This window comes from Callithrix jacchus, chromosome 5 (genome assembly GCF_049354715.1).
Source record: "Callithrix jacchus isolate 240 chromosome 5, calJac240_pri, whole genome shotgun sequence".
Classification (NCBI taxonomy): domain Eukaryota; kingdom Metazoa; phylum Chordata; class Mammalia; order Primates; family Cebidae; genus Callithrix; species Callithrix jacchus.
Window position 1 is genome coordinate 138,557,310 of NC_133506.1, and position 24,034 is coordinate 138,581,343.

At 49.5% G+C, this 24,034-nt stretch overlaps 2 protein-coding genes across 16 annotated transcripts in view; one reads left to right on the top strand and one right to left on the bottom strand.

Annotated features, from left to right (window-relative positions):
* Positions 1-24,034, top strand: part of TBCD (tubulin folding cofactor D) — a 196,256-nt gene that overhangs the window by 164,985 nt on the left and 7,237 nt on the right. For all 15 annotated transcript variants that reach the window (XR_013536128.1, XM_035302257.3, XM_035302263.3 and 12 more), the window contains 11 exons: positions 9,623-9,685; positions 10,626-10,702; positions 13,406-13,487; positions 15,165-15,283; positions 16,579-16,670; positions 17,415-17,552; positions 18,139-18,222; positions 18,818-18,976; positions 19,068-19,206; positions 20,315-20,436; positions 22,322-22,399. Coding sequence is in view for 14 of the 15 variants with exons in the window: in XM_035302257.3 (XP_035158148.3) it covers positions 9,623-9,685; positions 10,626-10,702; positions 13,406-13,487; positions 15,165-15,283; positions 16,579-16,670; positions 17,415-17,552; positions 18,139-18,222; positions 18,818-18,976; positions 19,068-19,206; positions 20,315-20,436; positions 22,322-22,399 (1,153 nt within the window). In the remaining variant the exon portion in view is untranslated. The remainder of the gene's footprint in view (positions 1-9,622; positions 9,686-10,625; positions 10,703-13,405; positions 13,488-15,164; positions 15,284-16,578; positions 16,671-17,414; positions 17,553-18,138; positions 18,223-18,817; positions 18,977-19,067; positions 19,207-20,314; positions 20,437-22,321; positions 22,400-24,034) is intronic.
* Positions 22,312-24,034, bottom strand: part of QTGAL (queuosine-tRNA galactosyltransferase) — a 76,639-nt gene continuing 74,916 nt past the window's right edge. The window contains exon 13 of the mRNA XM_078375069.1: positions 22,312-22,449. The gene's annotated coding sequence lies outside the window, so the exon portion shown is untranslated. The remainder of the gene's footprint in view (positions 22,450-24,034) is intronic.

Sequence of the window (24,034 nt, forward strand, 5' to 3'; positions counted from 1 at the left end):
GTTTCCTTATAGTAGAACGATTTATAATCCTTTGGCTATATATCCAGTAATGGGATTGCTAGGTCAAATGGAATTTCTATTTCTAGGTCCTTGAGGAATCACCACACTGTCTTCCACAATGGTTGAACTAATTTAATATCCCACCAACAGTGTAAAAGTGTTCCTATTTTTCCACATCCTCTCCAGCATCTATTGTCTCCAGATTTTTTAATGATCGCCATTCTAACTGGCATGAGATGGCATCTCAATGTAGTTTTGATTTGCATTTCTCTAATGACCAGTGATGAAGAGCGTTTTCTAATGTTTGTGGGCCTCATGTATGTCTTCTTTTGTAAAGTGTCTTTTCATATCCTTTGCCCACTTTTGAATGGGCTTGTTTTTTGTCTTGTAAATCTGTTTTAGTTCTTTGTAAATTCTGGATATCAGCTCTTTGTCAGATGGGTAGACTGCAAAAATTTTTTTCTAATCTGTTGGTTGCTGATTCACTCTAATGATTGTTTCTTTTGCTGTGCAGAAGCTGTGGAGTTTGATTAGGTCCTATTTGTCTATTTTGGCTTTTGTTGCCAATGCTTTTGGTGTTTTGGTCATGAAGTCCTTGCCTACTCCTATGTCCTGAATGGTTTTGCCTAGATTTTCTTCTAGGGTTTTTATGGTGTTAGGTCTTATGTTTAAGTCTTTAATCCGGAGAGAGATCCAAGATGGCTGATCACTAACAGCTCAGGATTGTAGCTCCGAATGAAAGCTCAGAGAATGAGAGGACGCCACACTTTCAGACGAATTTTCGTCGCTCACGGACCAGCAGATTTCTAGTGGAGGAGCCCCACGGGTCACCAGCGTGACTCTTGTGGCCGGCGCAGTGGTTTTGCTGGCACCTTGGCCCAGCAGCTCTTCATGCAGAGTAAACGGGACTGGTTCCCTTACTGACCGGTGTTTGGAGCTCTGGGAAGGCAGAGCCGCTTGTTGCGGACTCAAGAAGGAAGCCAGACCAGAAGAGCACCATCAGTCTTATTGCTGCTATTGTGGCTGGCGCAGTGGGTTGCTTGAATCTCAGCACTGGGAATCAATAAATTGGACGTCGACTCAGAAACCTAATTAAAAAGGCGGTAATTGTAAAGATGACAGATGGATAAGTTTATAATAAAGGGAAAAAACCAGCCTAAGAAGGCCGAGCATACCCAAAATCAGAACCCCTCTTTCTCTACAGGGGATTGCAGTTCCTCATCAGCAACAGAACAAGCCCTGATGGAAAAGGACTGTGTTCCATTATCTGAAGTAGGCTTCAGAAGGTGGATGATAAGAAACTTCTGGGAATTAAAAGAACTTGTTCTAACCCAATGTAAAGAAATTAAGAATTTTGAAAAAATGTTTGATGAAATGATGAAAAGAATAGACAATATAGAGAGGAATATAAATGAACTAACGGAGTTGAAAAATACAACACAAGAACTTAGTGAAACATGCACAAGTTTAAATAGCAGAATGGATCAAGCAGAAGAAAGGATATCAGAGGTCGAAGACCAACTTAATGACATAAAACAACAAGACAAGAATAGAGAAAAAAGGATGAAAAGGAATGAGCAAAGTCTCCAAGAAATATGGGACTATGTGAAAAGACCCAATCTACGTTTGATTGGTGTACCTGAATGTGATGGAGAGAATGAATCCAATCTGGAAAATACTCTTCAGGATATTATCCAGGAAAATTTTCCCAATCTAGCAAAGCAGGACACTATTCAACCCCAGGCAATACAGAGAACACCATAAAGATATTCCTCAAGAAGAGCAACCCCAAGGCACATAATCATTAGATTCGCCAGGGTTGAAACGAAGGAGAAAATACTAAGGGCAACCAGAGAGAAAGGCCAGGTTACTCATAAAGGGAAGCCTATTAGACTTACAGCAGATCTCTCGGTGGAAACCCTACAAGCCAGAAGAGAGTGGGGGCCAATATTCAACATACTTAAAGAACAGAACTTTCAGCCTAGAATCTCATATCCTGCCAAACTAAGCTTCACAACTGAAGGAAAAATAAAATCTTTTATGAACAAGCAAGTACTCAGAGATTTTATTACCACCAGGCCTGCTTTACAAGAACTTCTGAAAGAAGCATTATACATAGAAAGGAACAACCAGTATGAGCCTTTCTAAAAATATACCAAAAAGTAAAGAGTATCAACATAAAGAAGAATTTACATCAACAAATGGATAAAATAGCCAGTTAACATCAAATGGCAGTAACCCTAAATTTAAATCGACTAAATCCCCCAATCAAAAGATACAGCCAAAACCTAACGGTATATCCAAAGATACACAAAGACTCAAAGGGTTGGAGAAAAATTTACCAACCAAATGGAGAGCAAAAATAAATAAATAAACAAAAAGCAGGAGTTGCAATTCTCACATCTGATAAAATAGATTTCAAAGCAACAAAGATACAGTGGTAAAAGGATCAATGCAACAATAAGAGATCTTAATACCCAGATACATAAGACCCATAACGAGATTTAGACTCAATGAGACAGAAAATTAATAAGGATATCCAGGACTTCAACTCAGATCCAGAACAAGCAAACTCAATAAATATTTATAGAGTTCTCCATTTTAAATACACAAAATATTGATCGGCCGTTATTAATACCCATTTTTAGAATGAAGCAATATTCCTGTTCTCTCTCCCTCTTTTTCTTCCTCTTTCTTCATCTCCTCCTCTCATTTTTTTACTTTTCAACATCGTAGTTCCTCACCTCTACTCAAAAAAAAAAAAAAAAAAAAAAAGAAAGGAAGTCTTTAATCCATCTGGAGTTAATTTTAGTGTGAGGTGTCAGGAAGGGGTCCAGTTTCTGCTTTCTGCACGTGGCTAGCCAGTTTTCCCAACACCATTTATTACACAGGGAATCCTTTCCCCATTGCTTGTGTTTTTCAGGTTTGTCAAAGATTGGATGGTTGTAGATATGTTGTGTTGCCTCCGAGGCCTCTGTGCTGTTCCGTTTGTCTATATCTCTGTTTTGGTAACAGTACCATGCTGTTTTGATTACTGTAGCCTCCTAGTATAGTTTGAAGTCCGGTAGTGTGATGCTTCCCGCTGTGTTCTTTTTGTTTAGAATTGACTTGGCTATGCGGGCTCTCTTTTGGTTCCATATAAAGTTTAAGGTGGTTTTTTTCCAGTTCTGTGAAGAAGGTCATTGGTAGCTTGATGGGGATAGTGTTGAATCTGTAAATTACTTTGGGAAGTATGGCCATTTTCATGATACTGATTCTTCCTAAACATGAGCATGGAATGTTTCTTCATCTGTTTGTGTCCTCTCTTACTTTGTTGAGCAGTGGTTTGTAGTTCTCCTTGAAGAGGTCCTTTATGTTCCTTGTGAGTTGTATTCCTAGGTATTTTATTCTCTTTGTAGCAATTGTGAATGGCAGTTCCTTCTTGATTTGGCTCTCTTTAAGTCTGTTATTGGTGTATAGGAATGCTTGTGATTTTTGCACATTGATTTTGTATCCTGAGACTTTGCTGAAGTTATCAGTTTAAAGAGATTTTGGGCGAGATAATGGGGTCTTGTAGATACACAATCATGTCATCTGCAAATAGAGACAATTTGACTTCCTCCTTTCCTATTTGAATACCCTTTATTTTTTTTTCTTGCCTGATTGCTCTGGCTAGAACTTCCAGTACTATATTGAATAGGAGTGGTGAGAGAGGGCATCCTTGTCTAGTGCCAGATTTCAAAGGGAATGCTTCCAGTTTTTGCCCATTCAGTATGATATTGGCTGTTGGGTTTGTCATAAATAGCTTTTATTATTTTGAGATATGTTCTGTCAACACCGAGTTTATTGAGGGTTTTTTAGCATAAAGGGGTGTTGAATTTTGTCCAAGACCTTCTCTTCATCTATTGAGATAATCATGTGGTTTTTGTTTTTGGTTCTGTTTATGTGGTGAATTACGTTTATAGACTTGCGTATGTTGAACCAGCCTTGCATCCCTGGGATGAAGCCTACTTGATCATGGTGGATAAGCTTTTTGATGTGCTGTTGCAGTTGGCTTGCCAGTATTTTACTGAAGATTTTTGCATCTGTGTCCATGGATATTGGCCTGAAGTTTTTTTTTCTTGCTGAGTCTCTGCCAGGTTTTGGTATCAGGATGATGTTGGTCTCATAAAACGATTTGGGAAGGATTTCCTCTTTTTGGATTATTTGGAATAGTTTCAGAGGGAATGGTACCAGCTCCTTTTTCTGTGTCTGGTAAAATCAGGCTGTGAAGCCATTTGGACCTGGGCTTTTTTTTTGGGTGGTAGGCTCTTAATTGCTGCGTCAACTTCAGACCTTGTTATTGGTCTATTCATGGTTTTGGCTTCTTTCTTGTTTAGGCTTGGGAGGATGCAAGTGTCCAGGAATTAATTCATTTTTTCCAGGTTTACTAGTTTATGTGCATAGAGTTGTTTGTAATAATCTCTGATGATGGTTTGAATTTCTGTGGAATCTGTGGTGATTTCCCCTTTATCATTTTTTATTGCATCTATTTGGTTATTCTCTCTGTTCTTTTTTATTAATCTGGCTAGTGGTCTATTTTGTTGATTTTTCCAGCTCCTGGATTTATTGATTTTTTTTTTGAAGGGTTTTTTGTGTCTCTCTTTCAGTTCTGCTCTGATCTTAGTTATTTCTTGTCTTCTGCTAGGTTTTGAGTTTTTTTGATCTTGCTTCTCTAGCTCTTTCAATTTTGACGATAGGGTGTCAATTTTAGATCTCTCCTTCTCATATGGGCATTTATTGCTATATATTTTCCTCTAGAGACTGCTTTAAATGTGTCCCAGAGATTCTGGTATGTTGTGTCTTCATTCTCATTGGTTTCGAAAAATATCTTTATTTCTGCTTTCATTTCATGTTTATCCAGTCAACATTTAAGAGGTAGTTGTTCAGTTTCCATGAAGCTGTGTGGTTCTGAGTTAGTTTCTGAATTCCGAGTTCTAATTTGATTGCACTGTGGTCTGAGAGACTGTTTGTTATGATTTCCATTCTTTTGCCTTTGCTGAGGAGTGATTTACTTCCAATTATGTGGTCAGTTTTAGAGTAGGTGCGATGTGGCACTGAGAAGAATGTATATTCTGTGGATTTGGGGTGGAGAGTTCTGTAAATGTTTATTAGGTTTGCTTGGTCCAGGTCTGAGTTCAAGTCCTGGATATCCTCGTTAATTTTCCATCTTGTTGATCTGTCTAATATTGACAGTGGGGTGTTAAAGTCTCCCACTATTATTGTGTGGGAGTCTAAGTCTCTTTGTAAGTCATTAAGAACTTGCCTTATGTATCTGGGTGCTCCTGTATTGGGTCCATATATATTTAGGATCATTAGCTCTTCTTATTGCATTGATCCTTTTACCATTATGTAATGTCCTTCTTTGTCTCTTTTGATCTTTGTTGGTTTAAAGTCTGTTTATCAGAGATGAGAATTGCAACTCCTGCTTTTCTTTGCTCTCCATTTTCTTGGTAAATCTTCCTCCATCCTTTTATTTTGGGCCTTTGTGTATCCTTGCATGTGGGATGGGTTTCCTGGATACGGCACACCGATGGGTTTGGCTTTTTATCCAATTTGCCTGTCTGTGTCTTTTGATTGGTGCATTTATCCCATTTACATTTAGGGTTAGTATTTTTATGTGTGAATTTGATTCTGCCATTTTGTTGTTAGCTGGCTGTTTTGCCCATTAGTTGATTCAGTTTCTTCATTGTGTTGATGCTCTTTACCATTTGGTATCTTTTTGGAATGGCTGATACTGGTTGTTCCTTTCTATGTTTAGTGCCTCTTTCAGGAGCTCTTGTAAAGCAGGCCTTGTGGTGATGAAATCTCTGAGTACTTGCTTGTTCGCAAAGGATTTTATTTTTCCTTCACTTATGAAGCTCAGTTTGGCTGGATATGAAATTCTGGGTTGAAAGTTCTTTTCTTTAAGGATGTTGAGTATTGGCCCCCACTCTCATGTGGCTTGTAGGGTTTCTGCTGAGAGATCTGCTGTGAGTCTGATGGGCTTCCCTTTGTGGGTAACCCGACCTTTCTCTCTGGCTGCCCTTTGCACTTTCTCCTTCATTTCAACCCTGGTGAATCTGACGATTATGTTCCTTGGGCTTGCTCTTCTTGAGGAATATCTTTGTGGTGTTCTCTGTACTTCCTGGACTTGAATATTGGCCTGCATTGCTAGGTTGGGGAAGTTTTCCCAGATAATATCCTGAAGAGTATTTTCCAGCTTGGTTTCATTCTCTCTGTCACATTTAGGTGCACCTATCAAACGTAGATTAGGTCTCTTCACATAGTCCCACATTTCTTGGTGACTTTGTTCATTCCTTTTTATCCTTTTTTCTCTAATCTTGACTTCTCGTTTTATTTCATTGAGTTTATCTTCGACCTCTGATATTCTTTATTCTGCTTGGTCAATTTGGCTGTTGAAAATTGTGTATGCTTCATGAAGTTCTTGTGTTGTGTTTTTCAGCTCCATTAATTCACTTATATTCCTCTCTGAATTGTCTGTTCTTGTTAGTATTTCATCAAATCTTTTTTCAAGGTTCTTAGTTTCTTTGCATTGGGTTAGAACGTGTTCTTTTAGCTCACAGAAGTTTCTTGTTACCCACCTTCTGAAGACTGATTCTGTCAATTCATCACACTCATTCTTTTTTCAGCTTTGTTTCCTTGCTGGTGAGGAGTTGTGATCCCTTGAGGGAGAGAGGCATTCTGGTTTTGGGTGTTTTCTTTCTTTTTTTGTGCTGGTTTCTTTTCATCATTGTGGATTTATCCACCTGTCGTCTTTGTAGTTGCTGACTTTCAGATTAGGTCTCTGAATGGATGTCTGTTTGTTGATGATGAAGTTATTTCTGTTTCTTAGTTTTCCTTCTAATTCTGTTTCTTAGTTTTCCTTCTAACAGTCTGGCCCCTCTGCTGTAGGACTGCTGAGGTCCACTCCAGGCTCTGCTTGCCTGGGGATCACCAGCAGCAGCTGCAGAACAGTAAGGGTTGGTACCAGTTTCTTCTTCTGCTGTCTTTGTCCCAGAAGGATACCCTCCAAATGTCATTCTGTGCTCTCCTTTATAAGGTGACCATGATATATGGGTGTCAGGGAGCTGCTTGAGGACAGCAGTCTGTCCTTTATAGGAGCTCAAGTACTGAGCTGTGATCTTTGTTGTTCATTCAGAGCTACTGGGCAGGTATGTAAGACTGCTGCAGCAGAACTCATAAACCCCTTTTTTTCCCCCAGATGCTCTGTCCTGGGGAGTTAGGGCTTTATTTTTGAGTTTCCATTGTGCTGCTGCCCTTTTTTCAGGACTGCCCTGCCCAGCAAGGAGGCAGCCTAGTCACTGTCTGCCAGCAGAGGCGTTGCTGAATTGCTGTGGGCTCTGCCCAGCTGCTGTGTGAACTTCCCTGCAGTCCTGTTTATACGGGTGTAGTTAGAACTGCCTCCGCAATGGCGGCCCACCTCTGTAATGACAGGGCTCTCTCTGTAATGGCAGGTTGCCTCGTCAACAGCGGGCTGCCTCAGCAGTGGCGGACTTCCTCCATAGTGGTGGACTGCCTCAGTAATGGCGGATGCCCCTCCCCCACAGAGGTGGACCTTCCTGGTTTCATCTGGGCTTTCTGTGAAACTCTCAACCCAGAGCGTTTCCAATTGCTGTTTTTTTGTGGGGGTGGGACCAGCTGAGCCTGATCACCTGGCTTTCTGCCTCAGAGCCTTTTTTTTTAGTTGAACGGTTGACTCTCTCCCAGGTGTTTCAGTCGTCTGTTGAAAAGGCAGCGGGATCTGTGTGATTTCCCATGCGGCGACACACCGCACTGGCTGAAACAGCAGTGCTGAGATTCATGGTACTTTCTTGCCTGGGAATCTCCTGTCCTGGCTCCCTGTTTCAGTCCCCTTTTTAATCAGATGAATGGGCGACTCTGCTTTCCCAGAGCTTTAATCGTTAGCTAAAACGGTGCCCAGAACCCTGTATTTTGTGTGGAGAACCGCCATCCTGGGGCACTGGCAAAACAGCCGTGCTGGTGACCTGTTGGGCTCCTCCACCTGGGAATCTCCTGGTCTGTGGGCGATAAAAATCTGTCTGGAAATGCGGCATCCACACACCCTCTGCGCTTTTACTGGGAGCTACAATCCTGAGCTGCTCCTAATCAGCCATTTGGATCCCTCCTCAACAGTGTGTCTTTTAAGAAAACTTCTTAATTGAGAAATTTTCAAATCTGCACAGAAGTAGAGAGAAATTGTTGGCTGGGCCAGAGCCGCGTCCCCGCGCCCTGAGCACCGACACCTGTTCTGTCATTCCAGCGCTTCCTTTCTCCTTCCCGCCTGTGAGCTGAAAGCAGATCCCAAATGTCGGGTCCCAGCAGCCCCGGCTGGGTTTTCTAACTGGTGGTGAGAACTTGTTTTCTGGGTTTTTTTGTTTCTTTTTGTTCCCCCGTGTTGGCATGTAACTTCAAGCTCACAGATTTTATAATAATAATAATTCCATGAGGTAGAAACAAGAGGAGATAATTATGCTGGGCTGCATATTGAAGAATATACTATGTGGTTGATAGGGAAAATGCAGATTTAGAGAAGATGTCTGTACTACAGTCGAAAGGTAAAAAGCTACTAGTGTACAAAGACTTACCAAAATTGCCAGTAACAAGGTAAAGGATCCAGTAGGAAGTGGGGCAGAGCAGACTTGGCATTTCACGAAAGAGAAGAGCAGACCCAAGTGCCTATGGGCCGGGAGGGTGCTCAGCCTTACCTGGCAGGCAGGGAAGTGCCCATTACTCACCGCGAGAGGAGCCTTTTTCTCTTCTGGTTGGCTGCCGTGACTGAGGAACCTGGTGCTGACAGATGCAGAGCAGGGTCTCTCGTGGAACAGGAGTTCTCTGGTCTGTTTGGTTAGCCCAGGTGGCAGTTCTGTGACAATGGGAAGTGTTTGGTCCTCGTCCTGTGTACAGGGATGCTGGGTGGACAGATAGCCTCTACATCTGCAGCACGCACAGGCTGTTCACAGTGACAGAAAATGGAAGGGGAGTTTAGTTCCTCAGGAGAAACAGCAAACACCATGAGAAAGTGGGCAGGAGAGTCTGTGAGTGGGCTCCATGGTTAGGTGGAAATGTGGGAGAGTAGTGCGCGGGCGTGGGAGCTTCTCGTTCTGTTGAGGTGTCTCTGTCTCGAGCACCGGCCCCGGAGCGGCCGGGCAGGGCCACGTTTCTGGTCGTGGAGAGTGTGAGGTACGAGCTCTGTGGGGAAGTGACTGGCGTGGCCTGCGGTCTGGAGCAGTGAGGGTGACGGCTGTCTGTCGCTTGGGTCCTGAGTGACGGTTGGGATCCATGTTGAGGTCCAGGAGCAGAATCCATGGTGCTTCCCCTACAGCCTGTGGGACATGTGCAGCTCTCCACAGGCCTCTCGGCTTCTCTGAAGTGCATGTGGGCCTGGCTACCTGGCTGGATCTGCAGCACATTCTTCAGGCTGCTCAGCAAGGAGGCGTCCTGGTGATTCCAGCTCTGGCAGTGGGGCAGATTGAGCGGGCGGGCAGAGTGCAGGAGTGGGCTGGCTGCATACCCCACTAGGAATGTGGCGAGGGCAAGCGCGGGGCCAGCTGCCTTTGGAAGAGTAACATAGCGTTTTTCCTTTTTTTTTTTTTTTTCCCAGTGTGCATTTTAATAGAAAAGTTGTCACTTTGCAAAATGCCCTTTAAAGGTGATCCCGTAATCGGTAAGTGCTTTTGTTTTTAAGAATAGCATTTTCTTCCAGAATGACTTCAAATTAAAAGGTGAAAATGAACCTGTTAGGATGGGGGTGTTAAAGGATGATAGCTTAAAGGTTCACGATATTATTAATCTTTTGGGTACCTTGCCTTGAAGTTGCTACAAGAACCTGCTGTAATTGATGGGCTCCTACCACACTCTCCTCTGACACTCAGGAGGGCCCTCCCCGCACGCCACCTCAGTATCACCAGCTCCTTGCTGCCATGCCCAGTGCCAAGCACCCTGGATCTGGTCTTCTCCCAGGCAGACAGTTGGGAGCCCCAGTGACCCAGGCCTTTGTGCACCAAGAGAGAGCTGGCCGCCAGCACCAAGGACCCTGTGGGACCCTGTGGGCAGAGGCAGCTCCAGCCCCTCAGCAGCTGCTCCCCAGCCTGCCAGAGCACAGTGAAGGGAGCCCCTCATGGCTGTGGTGTCCCTGGGCTGTTTTGGTAGCCTCAGAAGTTGGAACTTCTTTCCTTCTTTTTCTTTTTTTTTAATTGAATAGCTTTCACATTTGTTGCTTGTACAGGATCTAATTGAGTTAAAGATTTGGGTTTACATTGGTGGGAGCCGGGGGCAGACTGAGGAAGGAGACAGGAAAAGACTAGGTTTAATAAAAGAATAAAAGTCTCAAAATGTGATATTTAAATGATGAGGTTTACAGAATGCTGGTATTTCCCCCAGTAAGAGCTTAACATTTTCGCAGCCACCAGAGGACCTTTTCCCTTTAAATGGAAGGGGCCTTAGACTTTTTCACAATAGGGAGAATGTTGACCTTGGGTTTTCCACAAATTCCTCTCAGAGGTTACCACCTGCTTTAAGATGAGTGTTACTAGAAGCTGTCTTTGCTGTTGCTTTTACTCTCAACTCACTAGTCTGACCTGGGCACATTACTGTTTCTCTGACAGATGGTTGGCAGTGGCTGATCGATGACACGTTGAGGAGCCTCCATCTCATCTCCAGTCATTCCCGACAGCAGATCAAGGTGTGGTGAGCACGCTCGTTCCCGTGCTGCGCTGTGCTGCGGCGTGGCGTGTTATGGATGGTGTTGGTTTTGGGGACTGTGCGTCATGAGGCTGTTCTGTGTTCGCCTGATAACTGACGAATGCAGGTGTTCTATTTGGCATTCCTGATGGTAGTGTCTATGTGGCTTATAATCAGAAAATCCAATGGAGCCATTGGAATCAGAATATTTAGTGTTTCTTTGTTTCTGGCTGTATGAGTTACATTCACCTTTGAAGCACTCTTTATGTGAGTTGATAGTAACTGTGCTCAGTTCAGTCCCCTGTCCTGTAGGATGGAGGTTTGGACACTTTCTTTTTGATGCTCATATGCAGATGAGAAATGGCACCCCAAGATCTCCACCTGCACACACTGACCTGGGTATTCTGTGTGTGTGTGTGTGTGTGTGTGTGTGTGTGGTGCAGATGAGAAGGATCTCTGCGCACACTGACCTGGGTATTCTGTGTGGGTGCCGGTGTGTGTGTGTGTGTGTGTCTGTGTGTGTGTGTGGTGTGGAAGAGAAGGATCTCTGCACACACTGACCTGGGTATTCTGTGCGGGTGCCGGGGTGTGTGTGTGTGTGTGTGTGTGTGTGTGTCGTGTGGATGAGAAGGATCTCTGTACACACTGACGGTATTCTGTGTGGGTGCCAATGTGTGTGTGTGTGTTGTGCAGATGAGAAGAATCTCTGCACACACTGACCTGGGTGTTCTGTGTGGGTGCCAGTGTGTGTGTGTGTGTGTGTGTGTGTGTGTGTCATGTGGATGAGCAGGATCTCTTCTAATTGCACACACTGACCTGGGTATCCTGTGTGGGTGCCAGTGTGTGTGTGTATGTGTGTGTTGTGTGAATAAGGATCTCTGTACACACCTGGGTATTCTGTGTGGGTGCCAGTATATGTGTGTGTGTGTGTGTGTGTGGTGCAGACGAGAAGGATCTTTGCACACACTGACCTGTGTATTCTGTGTGGGTGCCAGTGTGTGTGTGTGTGTGTGTGTGTGTGTGTGTCGTGCGGATGAGAAGGATCTCTGCACACACTGACCTGGCTATTCTGTGTGGGTGCCGGGGTGTGTGCGTGTGTGTGTGTGTGTATCGTGCGGATGAGAAGGATCTCTACACACACTGACCTGGGTACTCTGTGTGGGTGCCAGTGTGTGTGTGTTTGCTCCCTGCCACCTGTCCTGCTCTCCCATCTAGGGGATCCAGGTGAACTCTGGACTTGCAGAGCTGTGGCACTGACCTCATTGCATAGATAAGAAACCATAGGCAGGGTGTGGTTGCTTGGACCTGTCATCCCAGCACTTAGGGAAGCCAAGGTCATCGGGTCACCTGAGGTCAAGAGTTTAAGACCAGCCTGGCCAGCATGATGAAACCCCTACTAAAAATACAAAAATTAGTCGGGTGTGGTGGCGCGTGCCTGTAATCCCAGCTACTTGGGAGTCTGAGGCAGGGCAATCGCTTGAACTCGGTGGTCAGAGGTTGCAGTGAGCCAAGATTGTGCCATTGCACTCCAGCCTGGGCTGCAGAAAGACTCTGTCTCAAAAAAAAAAAAAAAAGGCCTGTGGTTACCAACGTTGACTAGGTTTGAATATTGAGGGTGAGGAACGGAGGAACATGCAGGTGTCTTGTAGTTCTGACTCCTCCATGCTTTGCATTTCTTTTTCCTTGACATCTTCAGTTTCCTTTTATTTCTTTGCCTTAAGTAACTTGATCATTCTGTTGGATGCAAGTACAGTTCTACTAACTGAATTTGAATGCATCATGATCAGTGCCTCAAAATTTTCTTTCTAAAAAAAGTCCACGATAAATTCACTCTGGCCACAATGCTGGTAGACTTTGCTTCCGGGATTGTGCCTGGGGGGTGACTCACGGCACGCAATCCTCTGTGGATGACGCGCCTCCAGTGCTCATGCACTGCCCGCCCTGCCCCACTCCCAGTGCCTCTCCAGGGCTTCTCTGTTGGCCTGGGCCTCCTGGGCTTTGCAAGAGCAGTGGGAAGAACACGTGGGCTCAGTGCTTGCCGCTTGCTGGCTGTGTGGTCATGAAGGGCTCCTCCGTAGCGGGCAGAGGTGAGGATTTGAGGAGACGACGGCACTGAGCGCCCCGTGCGGCAGGACTGGGGATTCTTGCCCACTCCTGCTCCGTGCAGCATGGCTGTCCCTTCCACGCCAGCTCCTGGTGGCCTTGGATGGGTTCCCGAGGGCCTCCTGCTATCCAGCCCCAGCTCCTGGTCCCAGTATGCCTCTGGGGCCCTGTGTCCTCTAAACGGGCTGATGTGTCTTAGTGAAGGCTCTGGCCCGTGACTCTGGGTGCACGATGTGTGCCTTTTCCTTCATAACTGTTTCTGGGAAAGAAAAAGAAATGCTCCGTTTTATCATTAACTCTTTGTATTAAAAGACAGGCAATGTGGAAGAAATAATCAAGTTACTCAGTTTCTTAGTTGTGGCGGATTATTAAAGCACTGAGCGTATCTGACAGATGACAGTGAACAGATGTTGGAAAGGAATGTCATGGCTTGGGGCTTTTCTGGTTTTTGTTCTAAAGTAATCACTGTGCCTAGACCTGAGGGTGACCCGCTGTGTCCCTGGAGGAGGGCTTCTCCCACCTCAGGGCAACCCGCTGTGTCCACGACGGAGGCTTCTCCAAGCAGATCTGCTGTGCACTCATCGGGCTTCCTTCGTTTTAGGATGCAGCAGTCTCGGCTTTGGCTGCTCTCTGCAGTGAATATTATGTGAAGGAGCCAGGGGAGGCCGATCCCGTAATTCAGGGTGAGTGGGGGGCCCTTCCCTTGAATGCCCCTGGGGTCCAGCGAAAAGCTGCTGGGGAGGGTCTGGGCATGGAGGAGGCCTGAGCCGTGCAGTGGAGCAGAGCCACTGTGATCGCGTCTGGATTGCAGCTAACAGGAAGGGACCAGGTCATACAGGAGCGCTGATGCATTTCCTCCTGGGGCACTGCTCAGGCAGGCTCTCTCCACGTTCGGGTCTCAGTTCCCAGCTGAGGACCTGTGTGTGGGCAGGTCCCACAGCTGCCCAGGATGTGGCCTCACTCTGAACAGGCGGCTCTGCAGGGACTCAGCTCTGTTGACCGCACGCTGGCAGCTAGTACTGGAGCACAGTGTTACTCTTCCAATGCAGAAGCTACGCTTGGTTTCAGCTGTGTTTTCTTATATTATATATATATATTTGTTTTTTTGAGATGGAATTTTGCTCTGTCGCCAGGCTGGAGTGCAGTGGTGCAATCTTGGCTCACTGCAACCTTGGCCTCCTCTGCCAAAGTTTAAGTGATTCTTCCGCCTCATCCTTCTAATTTTTGTATTTTTAGTAGGGGCGGGGTTTCACCATATTCATATTGGCCAGGATGGTCTCGATCTCTTGACCTTGTGATACGCCCGTCTTGGCCTCTCAAAATGCTGGGATTACAGGTGTGATCCACCGCGCTCGGCCTATAGATATATTTTTAATTTAATTGTATTTTTTTAAAAGAAGTCTCGCTCTGTTGACCAGGTTGGAGCGTAGTGGCCCAGTCTCGGCTCACTGCAGCCTCTATCTCCTGAGTTCAAGCAATTCTCCTGCCTCAGCCTCCTGAGTAGCTGGGATTACAGGTGCCTGCCACCACACCTGGCTAAATTTTGTATTTTTAGTAGAGATGGGGTTTCACCACGTTGTGGCCAGGCTGGAATGGAACTCCTGACCTCAGGTGATCCATCCACCTCAGCTTCCCAAGTGCTGGGATTACTGGCATGAGCCACTGCACCCGGCCAGTGTTTTTAGAATGGTTGTGTGCACCATTTTTCTGCTGTGTTTTCTTCACTCGTTATACATTTTGCTCTTTTCCTTTTTTACAAAAGTAGCATAAGGCTGGCTTCATGCTGTGTCCCGGGTGTAGCTGCAGTGCCGCCTCATGACACATCATGCACCTCCCTGCCACCCCACCCCTGCTGAAGCTTGGGCTCATTTCTCAAACATTATGTTGTACTGTTGGCGGGATCTGGGATCTGCTTCATGAATCGTACTTTTTAAAGTGTCACGTGTGCGTATGTTGGCCCACAGTGTTCCTTTATGTCATATGATAGAACATGCGTTATTAATCACATTGAAAGTGTATAAATCACCACTTAAAATTATTGTAAGTACATAAAAATCATGTATTAGCTGGGCGGGGTGGCACACGCCTGTAGTCCTAGCTACTTGGGAGGCTGGGTGTGAGTTTGAGGCTGCAGTGAGCTGAGGTTACACCACCGCACTCCAGCCTGGGTCACAGAATGAGACTCTGTCTCAAAGAAAACCAGATTTCTCTTTTTGATTCCTGTTTTGAGGGAGGTCCCTTTGGAACGTGCCTGCTGTGGGAGCCTGAGGTGGTGGCTTTGCTGCTGTTTGGGGCACATGTCCAGAGTGACTGTGAACAGGCAGCAGAGGGCCCCTCTCCACACTCGTTACTCCTTTCAGAGGCGCTCATCACGCAGTATCTGGCTGAGCTTCGGAAATCTGAGGAAATGACTCGCTGTGGCTTCTCCTTGGCTTTAGGCGCCCTGCCACGCTTTCTTTTGAAAGGCAGGCTCCAGCAGGTGAGGCTGGCCACGTGCAGTGGGCGGGGCCTGGGCCGAGGGTGTGCAAGCCTTGCATATTGGGCCCGAGGTTGGCCCAGCCATTAATAAACCCACTCGATGTTTGTAGCTGGGATGGGATTCCTAGAAACCAGCAACTGTGGTCAGTAGAAAGGGGCAGAGGGCACCAAGATCTGAGGGCCCCAAGGGCCCTGGCGAACCCTTTCCTGTCAGAGGACAGAGTTTGAAAAGCTGAATTCTGGGAGGGAGGAGAAGGTGGTGTTTGTAGAACCAGCTGCCGAGAGTGAGGAGAACACAGTGGCTTTGCGTGTCTGTGGAGCTGGGTCCTATATCGGCTGTGGCTGAGCATCAGGCTGGGGCAGAGGCGGCTCCGAATCCCCACACAGGTTGCCCCCACCCCCCTGCACGGCCTCAGTGCCCTGCCTTCTCACGCATCCCTGTGGTGCTGGTCCCACTGACCCACTTGCTGGGGGCTCTTGGTCATCTCCCTCCTGGCTACTTGCATCCGAAGCTGGCCACTGTGTGCCCTGAGCCCTTCCCTCCCCACAGGACTCAGACCCCACTTTAGCCCACCCTTCCCACAGGACCCAGTCCCCCATTCCAGCCCTCCCCTCCCCACGGTATCCAGCCCCCAACCCCAGTCCTCCCCTCCCCACGGGACCCAGTCCCCTACTCCAGCCCTCCCCTCCCCACGGGACCCAACGTCCCCACTCCAGCCCTCCCCTTCCTATGGGACCCAGCCTCCCACTCCAGTCCTCCCTTCCTCTTGGGACCCAGCCCCCCCCACCCCCCGCAGGATTTGCAGCTCCAGACAGACTGGGCCTCGAAGTCACCATGCCATCTAAAACACAAGTGGGGGTTTATCTCGTTGAAACTGATGAATGTGAAACATGATCACTTGGAGAAGTGACAGATGAGGCTGCCGGGAGCCAGCAGCTTCCTTCATCCCATACCCCAGGTCTCAGCAAAGAACAAAAAGGGGACCTCAGCCAGGGTGTGGAAACACCCCAGTGACGCCTGGGGCAGGGGCTGTGGAACAGCTGGAGATGACTCCTCTGTGGGTGTCCTCCCTTGGCCATACCAGGGGCCATGGAGAGGCTGGAGGTGACACCTCCCTCAGTGTGCTTCCTGGGCTGCACTGTGGGACATGGGAGGCACTGTGAGGAAGGTGGTGCCAGGTGCTGCCCCGTGGTACGGTGTGGGGTCCGTGGCCCTGGGCCAGCATTGCCTCCTCGCTGAATAGTGCACTTTGTTACAGCATATGGCTCTTCTGTGATTTTTTTATTGCTTTCCAGGTTCTCACAGGTTTAAGAGCAGTTACCCACACTTCTCCCGAGGATGTAAGCTTCGCTGAATCCAGAAGAGATGGCTTGAAGGCCATTGCTGGGTGAGTCGGGCAGTTCCTCTGTTAGGTCCTGAGTCTCTCAGGCCAGCAGATGGACGCTAATGGGGATGGTTTGTTCAGAGGCAGAATTTATGATTCTTTACTTCCTAAGTTTCCTCTCTGCCAGTGGATCGTCAATCCCAGCTCCTGGAGGCTCACTCAGCCTCTTGCTATCAGAGTTGTAGTGGATGTTCAGCTTCTTTAGGAACTGTGGTCCCCTTTGAGAATTGGGGAGTGTGTCTTGGCTCAAGGTTGGTAAAGAGGAGGTGGCCCTGCCCACCAGCGGTTGGAATGGTCTTCACTCCTTTTGACAGACATGCAGCCAGGACCGTGCCTTATGCTCACTCCGCCCTGCAGGCACACGAGAAGACCAGCCCCATGGGGCCACACACACCCTCTTTTCTCCTATGCCAGCACCCATGCCCAGGAGTCAAGGGGAGAAGTGGGAGGGACCAGCCACAGGGGGCAGCATCCCCATCCAGATGGCAGAGCCTGAACTAGGGTTGGGGGGAAGTGGGTGGGAACAGCCATAGGAGGGTCCCCATTTACCTTTCATCCGGAGAGACGGCAGGGCGTGACCTCGGGAAGCATGTCCCACGCCCTGTGTGTGGAAGGAGTTCTGGATTTCCGATCTATCCCCGAGGGTCCTGTATTGTTCTGAGCGTGTCATCTCAGGAACACACATCAGACCGCCATGATGTGGAGATTAGGTTCACAGTTCGTTATCTCACACATTTTTAATTTCAGGATTTGCCAGACTGTCGGTGTGAAAGCAGGAGTCCCAGATGAAGCCGTGTGCAGAGAGAACGTTTCCCAGATTTACTCTGCGCTGCTGGGCTGCATGGATGACTACACCAAGGACAGCAGAGGGGACGTGGGCAGCTGGTGTGTGGGCAGCTGCTGCGTGGGCAGCTGTGTGTGGGTAGTAGCAGTTCCTCTGAGGAGCCTGTTGGTTCCGTGGAAACTCGAGGCCCTGGGCTTTTCTGCAGGGAGAAGTCTTTATAGAGTTCTGTATTTGGCATTTTAAAGGCTCGTGGGAAGATGACCTGTGGGTGAGCCTGTGTGGCAGGGCTTTGCAGCGGCTGGTCCAGTCTGTCCTCAGGTGTTGGGCTCACATCCTCCTTGGTGACAGGGTGTGAGGGAAGATGTGTCTTCAGGGAAAGGCTGCTGGCTGCTTACCCTGGGTTTTGTCGACATTTCCTGCTGAAGTGGGATTGATAATCCCCAGAACTCCTGTGTGTGTAGGACACTTCGGGGCCCTGGTGTGAGTGGCTGTGGGTCTCCCTGCACGTTTCTGTAGCACAGAGGGTACCTCTGCAGGCCCCATGACTTTTCTCTCTGGCAGTGAAGAGTCATGTCTGGGGGTTAGTCATGGGCATTGAATTCACACAGCCTGCCAGCGTGGTTGGCAGAACCAGGGTCAGGAACGCCCTCTCCAGCTGGGTGCCTCTGCCTCTCCTTGTCTTATCAGGGTCCGTAAGGCCGCCATGACCAGTCTGATGGATCTGACGCTTCTCCTGGCTCGGAGCCAGCCTGAGCTGATTGAGGCCCACATGTGAGTGTCGCTGCAGCTCTTCTGTGTCCTGGAGGGCAGCCCCGAGCTTGGGGAGGCTGGCGGGGCAGGTGGTCCTGGTGCTTAGTGGAGCTTGCACTGCCCAGCACACACCCTCCTCCCAGAGAGCCTCTCAAGTCCCTGACCCCAGGTTTGTGCGGGCCCCTCCTCCCACCCCCATGGCTGTGGCTGGAGCTGGGGCCCCTCCTCCTCTGCCCAGTGCCCCCAGGATAAGGCTCTGCTTCCCAGCCAGTGTCTCCCACAGTGCTCAGGCCAGTTTGATGACAGCCAGCTTCTGGGGCTGAGGCTGGGTGGGAGGTGGGGGCTTCTCAGCTTAGGGCCCTGAACCTGAGGGTTTGCTCCTGCCAGGACCAGCTGAGCCATTGTTCAGTTCCCTGCACCTGAGGCTTCCATTGAATCCTGCGCTTGCTGTGGGTCTCTGTTGAGGGCACTGGGTTGTGGGGATCCCACTCGCTATGGGTCTCTACTGCCTACCCTTGGTTTACCTGCTGCTCTTAGTTTACCTCCCACCCTCGATTTACCTCCCGCCCTGGGTTTACCTCCGGCTCTCGGTTTACCTCCAGCTCTTGGTTTGCAGCTGTGAGCGCATCATGTGCTGTGTGGCCCAGCAGGCAAGTGAGAAGATTGACAGGTTCCGTGCTCACGCCACCAGCGTGTTCCTGACACTCCTGCACTTTGACAGCCCTCCCATCCCCCACGTGCCCCACCGAGGAGAACTGGAAAAACTGTTTCCCAGGTACTACTGGGGCATAGGCCCTCCCACACCAGACCCACAGCCGGGGCAAGGTCATCGGCACCCTGGCCTCATCCCACTTGCTCTCTTGCAGGTCCATCGTAGCCTCCGTGAACTGGAGTGTAGCTTCCCAGGCCTTCCCGCGCATCACCCAGCTCCTCGGGCTGCCTACCTACCGCTACCACGTCCTGCTGGGGCTGGTTGTGTCTGTGGGCGGCTTAACGGAGTCAACGGTGAGGAGGCATCGGCTGGCTGGTGGGGAGGTGGCAGCTCCAGGGGTGCCTGGCGCTTCCTTCTCTTTCGGGAGCGTGTATGGGGCTGGGTCTTGTCTGCCATTGCTTTCTTTCTATCTGTGATGTATTTGCTGGGGGGTCAGGGGCCCAGTGTCTTCCTTGTGACCCAGGAGGTGGAGGGCCAGCGGGGTGGTTGAGTCTGATGACAGTGGAGCAGCACGTTGAGTCAGGCTCAGCTGCAAACTCTGAAGTGGGCTGGCACCGCTCTGTTCCTGTGGCTGCAGCCCTGGATCCCCCAGCATCCCCTCAGGGTTCGGCCCTCCAACACCTGTGTCTGACGCCTACATGCGGTTACCTGGGCTCCATCGGGTCTAGATCTGCGTTCAGCCTCCACTTCAGGGCGCCAGGTCCGCCTCCCATGTCTATGTGGAAGTTTTCTGGATCCTCAGGGATCCATGGCTGAGTTGTGGAACTCCAGGACCTCTGCATCTTGTCACTTGTGGCCCTTTCACCTGCTCATAGTGGCAACCCTGTGGCAGCTGCTATGTCCTAGGAAACATGTAACAGCACATCAGGTGCCCTCTGTGCCATGCGGACATACAGGGAGACCCAAGCCACGGGCAAGTGGTGCCCCGAGACATTCTGCATATAGGGGAGTAGGGGGGGTGACCAGATCCCACTTCAGGGGAGACATGAGAGAAACTAAGGCAAGCGGCTGCAGCCTTAGGGGATGTGCGCCACCCCACGTCCTGAGTGAGGGCTCAGGCTGTGCTGCTGCCGCCGAGAGCCAGGTGTCTGCATTGGGTGTCTGTACTGTGGGTGGCTCCATGCTGGCATCCACACTGGCCACTGTGTGCCAGACCTTTGTGCCTCTGCAGCTTGGAGCAGTTCTGCTCTTCAGCAGATCTTGACTGGCTGGGACCAAGCCTGATGGGTGGCAGGCTCGGGGGTCCCATGGCCTTATGAGGTGTCTCTTGTTGCAGATCCGGCACTGAGGGGTGGGTGGCTCGGGGGTCCCTCTGCCTTATAAAGTGTGTTTGCAGATCTGGCACTGAGGGGTGGGGGGCTTGGGGGTCCCTCTGCCTTATAAAGTGTCTGTGTTTTGCAGATTCGGCACTCCGCCCAGAGCCTCTTGGAGTACATGAGGGGAATTCAGAGCGACCCGCAGGCCCTGGGCAGCTTCGGCGGGACCCTTCTCCAGATCTTTGAGGACAACCTTCTGAAGGACAGGTGAGTGGTGTCTCATGCGGCCTTGGAGGTGTGGGTGGTGCTGGCACCTCTCACCACGTTTCCACAGGTCCTCAGGGTCTGAAGGGAGAAGTGAGACACACGCTTTACCAGTTAGTGGCAAGGGGCATGGCTCAGCAAGTGGGGATGTGCCTCAGCCCTGCACCTGCTCTCCCGGCCTGCATGTTGGGCAGGGAAATGACCATTTTGTGTACACTGGAAGTAAAGGTCACAGAAAGGAGAAAGTGGTCACTGTGTGTAGGAAGGCGTCCTGGGGGCTTCTCTGGCTTGGTGCTCCTGGGGACATGCTTACGGGCGGGCATCAGCCACCCAGTGAGTGAGAGTGCTGCATTCCTGAGGATGGAATGTCAAGTGAGAAATAGCTCCTTTCTAGAAGTTTCTGCTTTTACGTGGAGGCAGAGTATAGGCCCTGTGGTCCTTGACCTCAGAATTGAGAATGTTCCCCCATCACCCTCTGGAAGGGCTGTTCCTGTCATGTGTGAGGATGAGGACATGGGCCTTGGCAGCCTCTCCACTAGGAAGCACAGATGCCACTCTCAGCAAACAGGAACTCAGCCCAGCTGTGGTAGGTTTTCTCATTATGACTACAATCAGCTGCACATAAGGGGCAGTCTGACCGATTTTACACATGTCCACCCTCACACCCTTCCCTAGTCACGAGGTAGGCACATCCTTCAGCCCCAGGTTTCCTCCTGGCCCTTCTAGTCCATGCCCCTGACCTTCGTCACCATAGCCTCTGCACGTGGGCACTCTGGGCATCTGGGCTGTGTGCTGGTCGCTCATCCCTCCTGTTGATGAGTCGTGTCTGCGGTGTCAGTGGCAGACAGTGCGTGTGTGTGTGTGTGTGGCCATGCTGGCCTTTCCCACCATGGGGCTGTCATTGGTGGAGCTGCAGGCAGGCAGTGTGCACAGCAGCTCTCCTGTGTGCCAGCTGGCCTGTGCTGAAGCTCTCCAGATGCTCCTGGCATCCCAAGGGGACCTCCCCAGGCTCCTTTTCCGTGGGGTGAACGCTGGGCGTTGCAGGCCGGCTCACAGAGGTGAATGTGTAGCTTTGGGAAGCTGCAGAGGGTTTACGGAGCCTGTGTGCCGTGCCTTCCCACTGATGTTGTCTGAGGTCACGCTCCCACGGCACGTGGCCATTTTATATCCTCCTTGGAGAAGGGTCTTTATTTTTGTCTGTTCCCCTTCCCCGATTATTGCGGTCTGATCCTCCCTCATCACACACATGACTTGAGGGTATTTCTCCCTGCCTGTCTCTTCACGCACCGAGTGGGGGCTTCACATTTTCTCAAGTTCCCGAGTCTCCCCTTTGCTCTGAGGCATAGATTTTTCTAGTATGTCTAAGAAAGCTTGCCTGATCCGTGGTCACAGAGATTTTCTGTTTAGTCCTAGAAGTTGTATAGTTTTGGGTTGTGTATTTAGACCTGGGTGGGTCTTGAGTGAGGTTTCCTAAGTGGTATAGCGTGGGCACGGCATCTTGATGCCCAGCTGTGCCTGCCCCGATCACTGGAAGGGCTTCCCCCCTCTACTGCATTGCTGTTGCAGCTTTGTAAGAAACTGGGTTTATTTTGGACTCTGCTGTGCCCACTGTGTTTGCTTTACTGTGCCCCAGGGCTGTGCTGCCTCGATCCCTTCAGCCTCACCGTCGTCTTCCAGCTTCAGTGTCAGCCTCCAGTCTTGCTCATTCCTCCCACAGTTGTTTTGTCTTCCTGGAAGCTTTGTGTTTCCATGTAAATTATAGAGGGGATTGTCAGTTTCCGCAGTGGTGCCAGGATTTCCCCTGGGATGTGCTGACTCAGCAAGTCAGGGAGATGGGTGTCTTCATTGGTGCTGGTGTCCGGGGTCTCACTGTTCCTTCTCTCCTCAGGGTGTCCATACCGCTGCTGAAGATGCTGGACCACCTGCTCACTCACGGCTGCTTCGACATCTTCATCACGGAGGAGGAGTGAGGCATTGCTTTTCATGACTTCCTTTTGGTTAAGCCTAAGTAGCTCACTTTTTAAAGAAAAAATAATCAGACACAGAGATGAGAATTCCAGGAGACGATTTTCCAGTGCATTCAGGGTCAGTTACGATGACTATAAATGCCATCATAACTGACCCTCAAAGTAACAGAGTAAGAACATAGTAACCTAATGACATATTATGACTGTGAATGCAGTCAGCCCCATCTGGGGCCGAGGCGGGGGCCCTGCTGTGTACTCACGCCCAGGTATCCCACTGGGCCAGGGGTGGGCATCAGGGTGGTGCTGGCACCTGTGGGAACCTGAAGTGGCCTAGGCTGTATGGGGATGAGACTGGTTGTAGAGGAGAGGATGGAGGCTGATGCCTGTTCACAAAGGAGAGGGTGGAGGCTGGTGACCAGTGCGGACTCCCCCAGGAGATGGAGCTCCTTGCTCCTGTGCTGTGCGGATGTCCCTGCGTTCATTTCATTGTTGCCATGTTTTCTTGCTTCACTGAATTTTACCTTGTTGGGCCAGTATTATTATTTTTTTGAGACAGGGTCTAGCTCTGTCACTAGGCTGTAGTGCAGTGGCACAATCGCAGCTCACTGTGTAGCCTCCACCTGCTGGGCTCATGTGATCCTCCCATCTCAGCCTCCCAAGTATCTAGGACGATAGGCGTGCCCCCAACATGCCTGATTAATGTTTGTATTTTTAGTAGAGATGGGGTTTCACTATGTTGCTCAGGTTGATCTTGAACTTTGGCCTCAAGTGATCTGCCCTCCTTGATCTCCTAAAATGCTGTGATTACAGGTGTGAGCCACTGCGCCTGGCCTGGATATTTTTGTATCTGGGATGTGTTGGGTCACCTGGGGACAGTATGGTCTTTTTTTTGGGATGCTGCTTTTTTTTTTTTCTTTTTTTGAGATGGAGTCTTGCTTTATTGCCCAGGCTGGAGTGCAGTGGCTCAATCTCAGCTCACTGCAACCTCTGCCTCCCAGGTTCAAGCAATTTTCCTGCCTCAGCCTCCTGTATCAGCTAGGACTACAGGTGCCTGCCACCAAGCCCAGCTAATTTTTTGTGTTTTTAGTAGAGATAGGTCTAGTATCCAATAGACCATATTGGTCAGGCTGGTCTCGAACTCCTGACCTCAAGTGATCCACCCACCTTGGCCTCCCAAAGAGCTGGGATTACAGGCGTGAGTGAGCCACCGCATCCAGTTTAGGAGCTGCTCTTAACCTGTCAGGTGGACCCAGACCCTGGTTTTCCTGCCCCTTTAAGGTCTCTGCTCCCTGCCGCTCCCTTCCCACTGCTGCTGGGGCAGTGCCAGGGATTCCAGTCATCTTTTGGGTGGTTCCTCCCCAGCCCTGGGCAGCATCCTTGTACTCATGCACTGACTGACTGAGGCCCAAGTTAGTCCTCAAGGGCCCCCAGGAAGCCCCCTCTGGTGCTGAGAACCTGAGTGAGCTCTGCAGATGTGGGACTTGGGAGGCCCCACTTCTCATTGTGGGCTGGAGCCTGCCGCCTGCTGGACTTGGCTCGCCTTAACCGTCGGGTGGGAGGTGGAGCTGGGCTCTGTGGCTTCCTCTTTGCTGGATACTGCACATGTTTTTTTAATCTGCTTTTGTTAGTGGGCA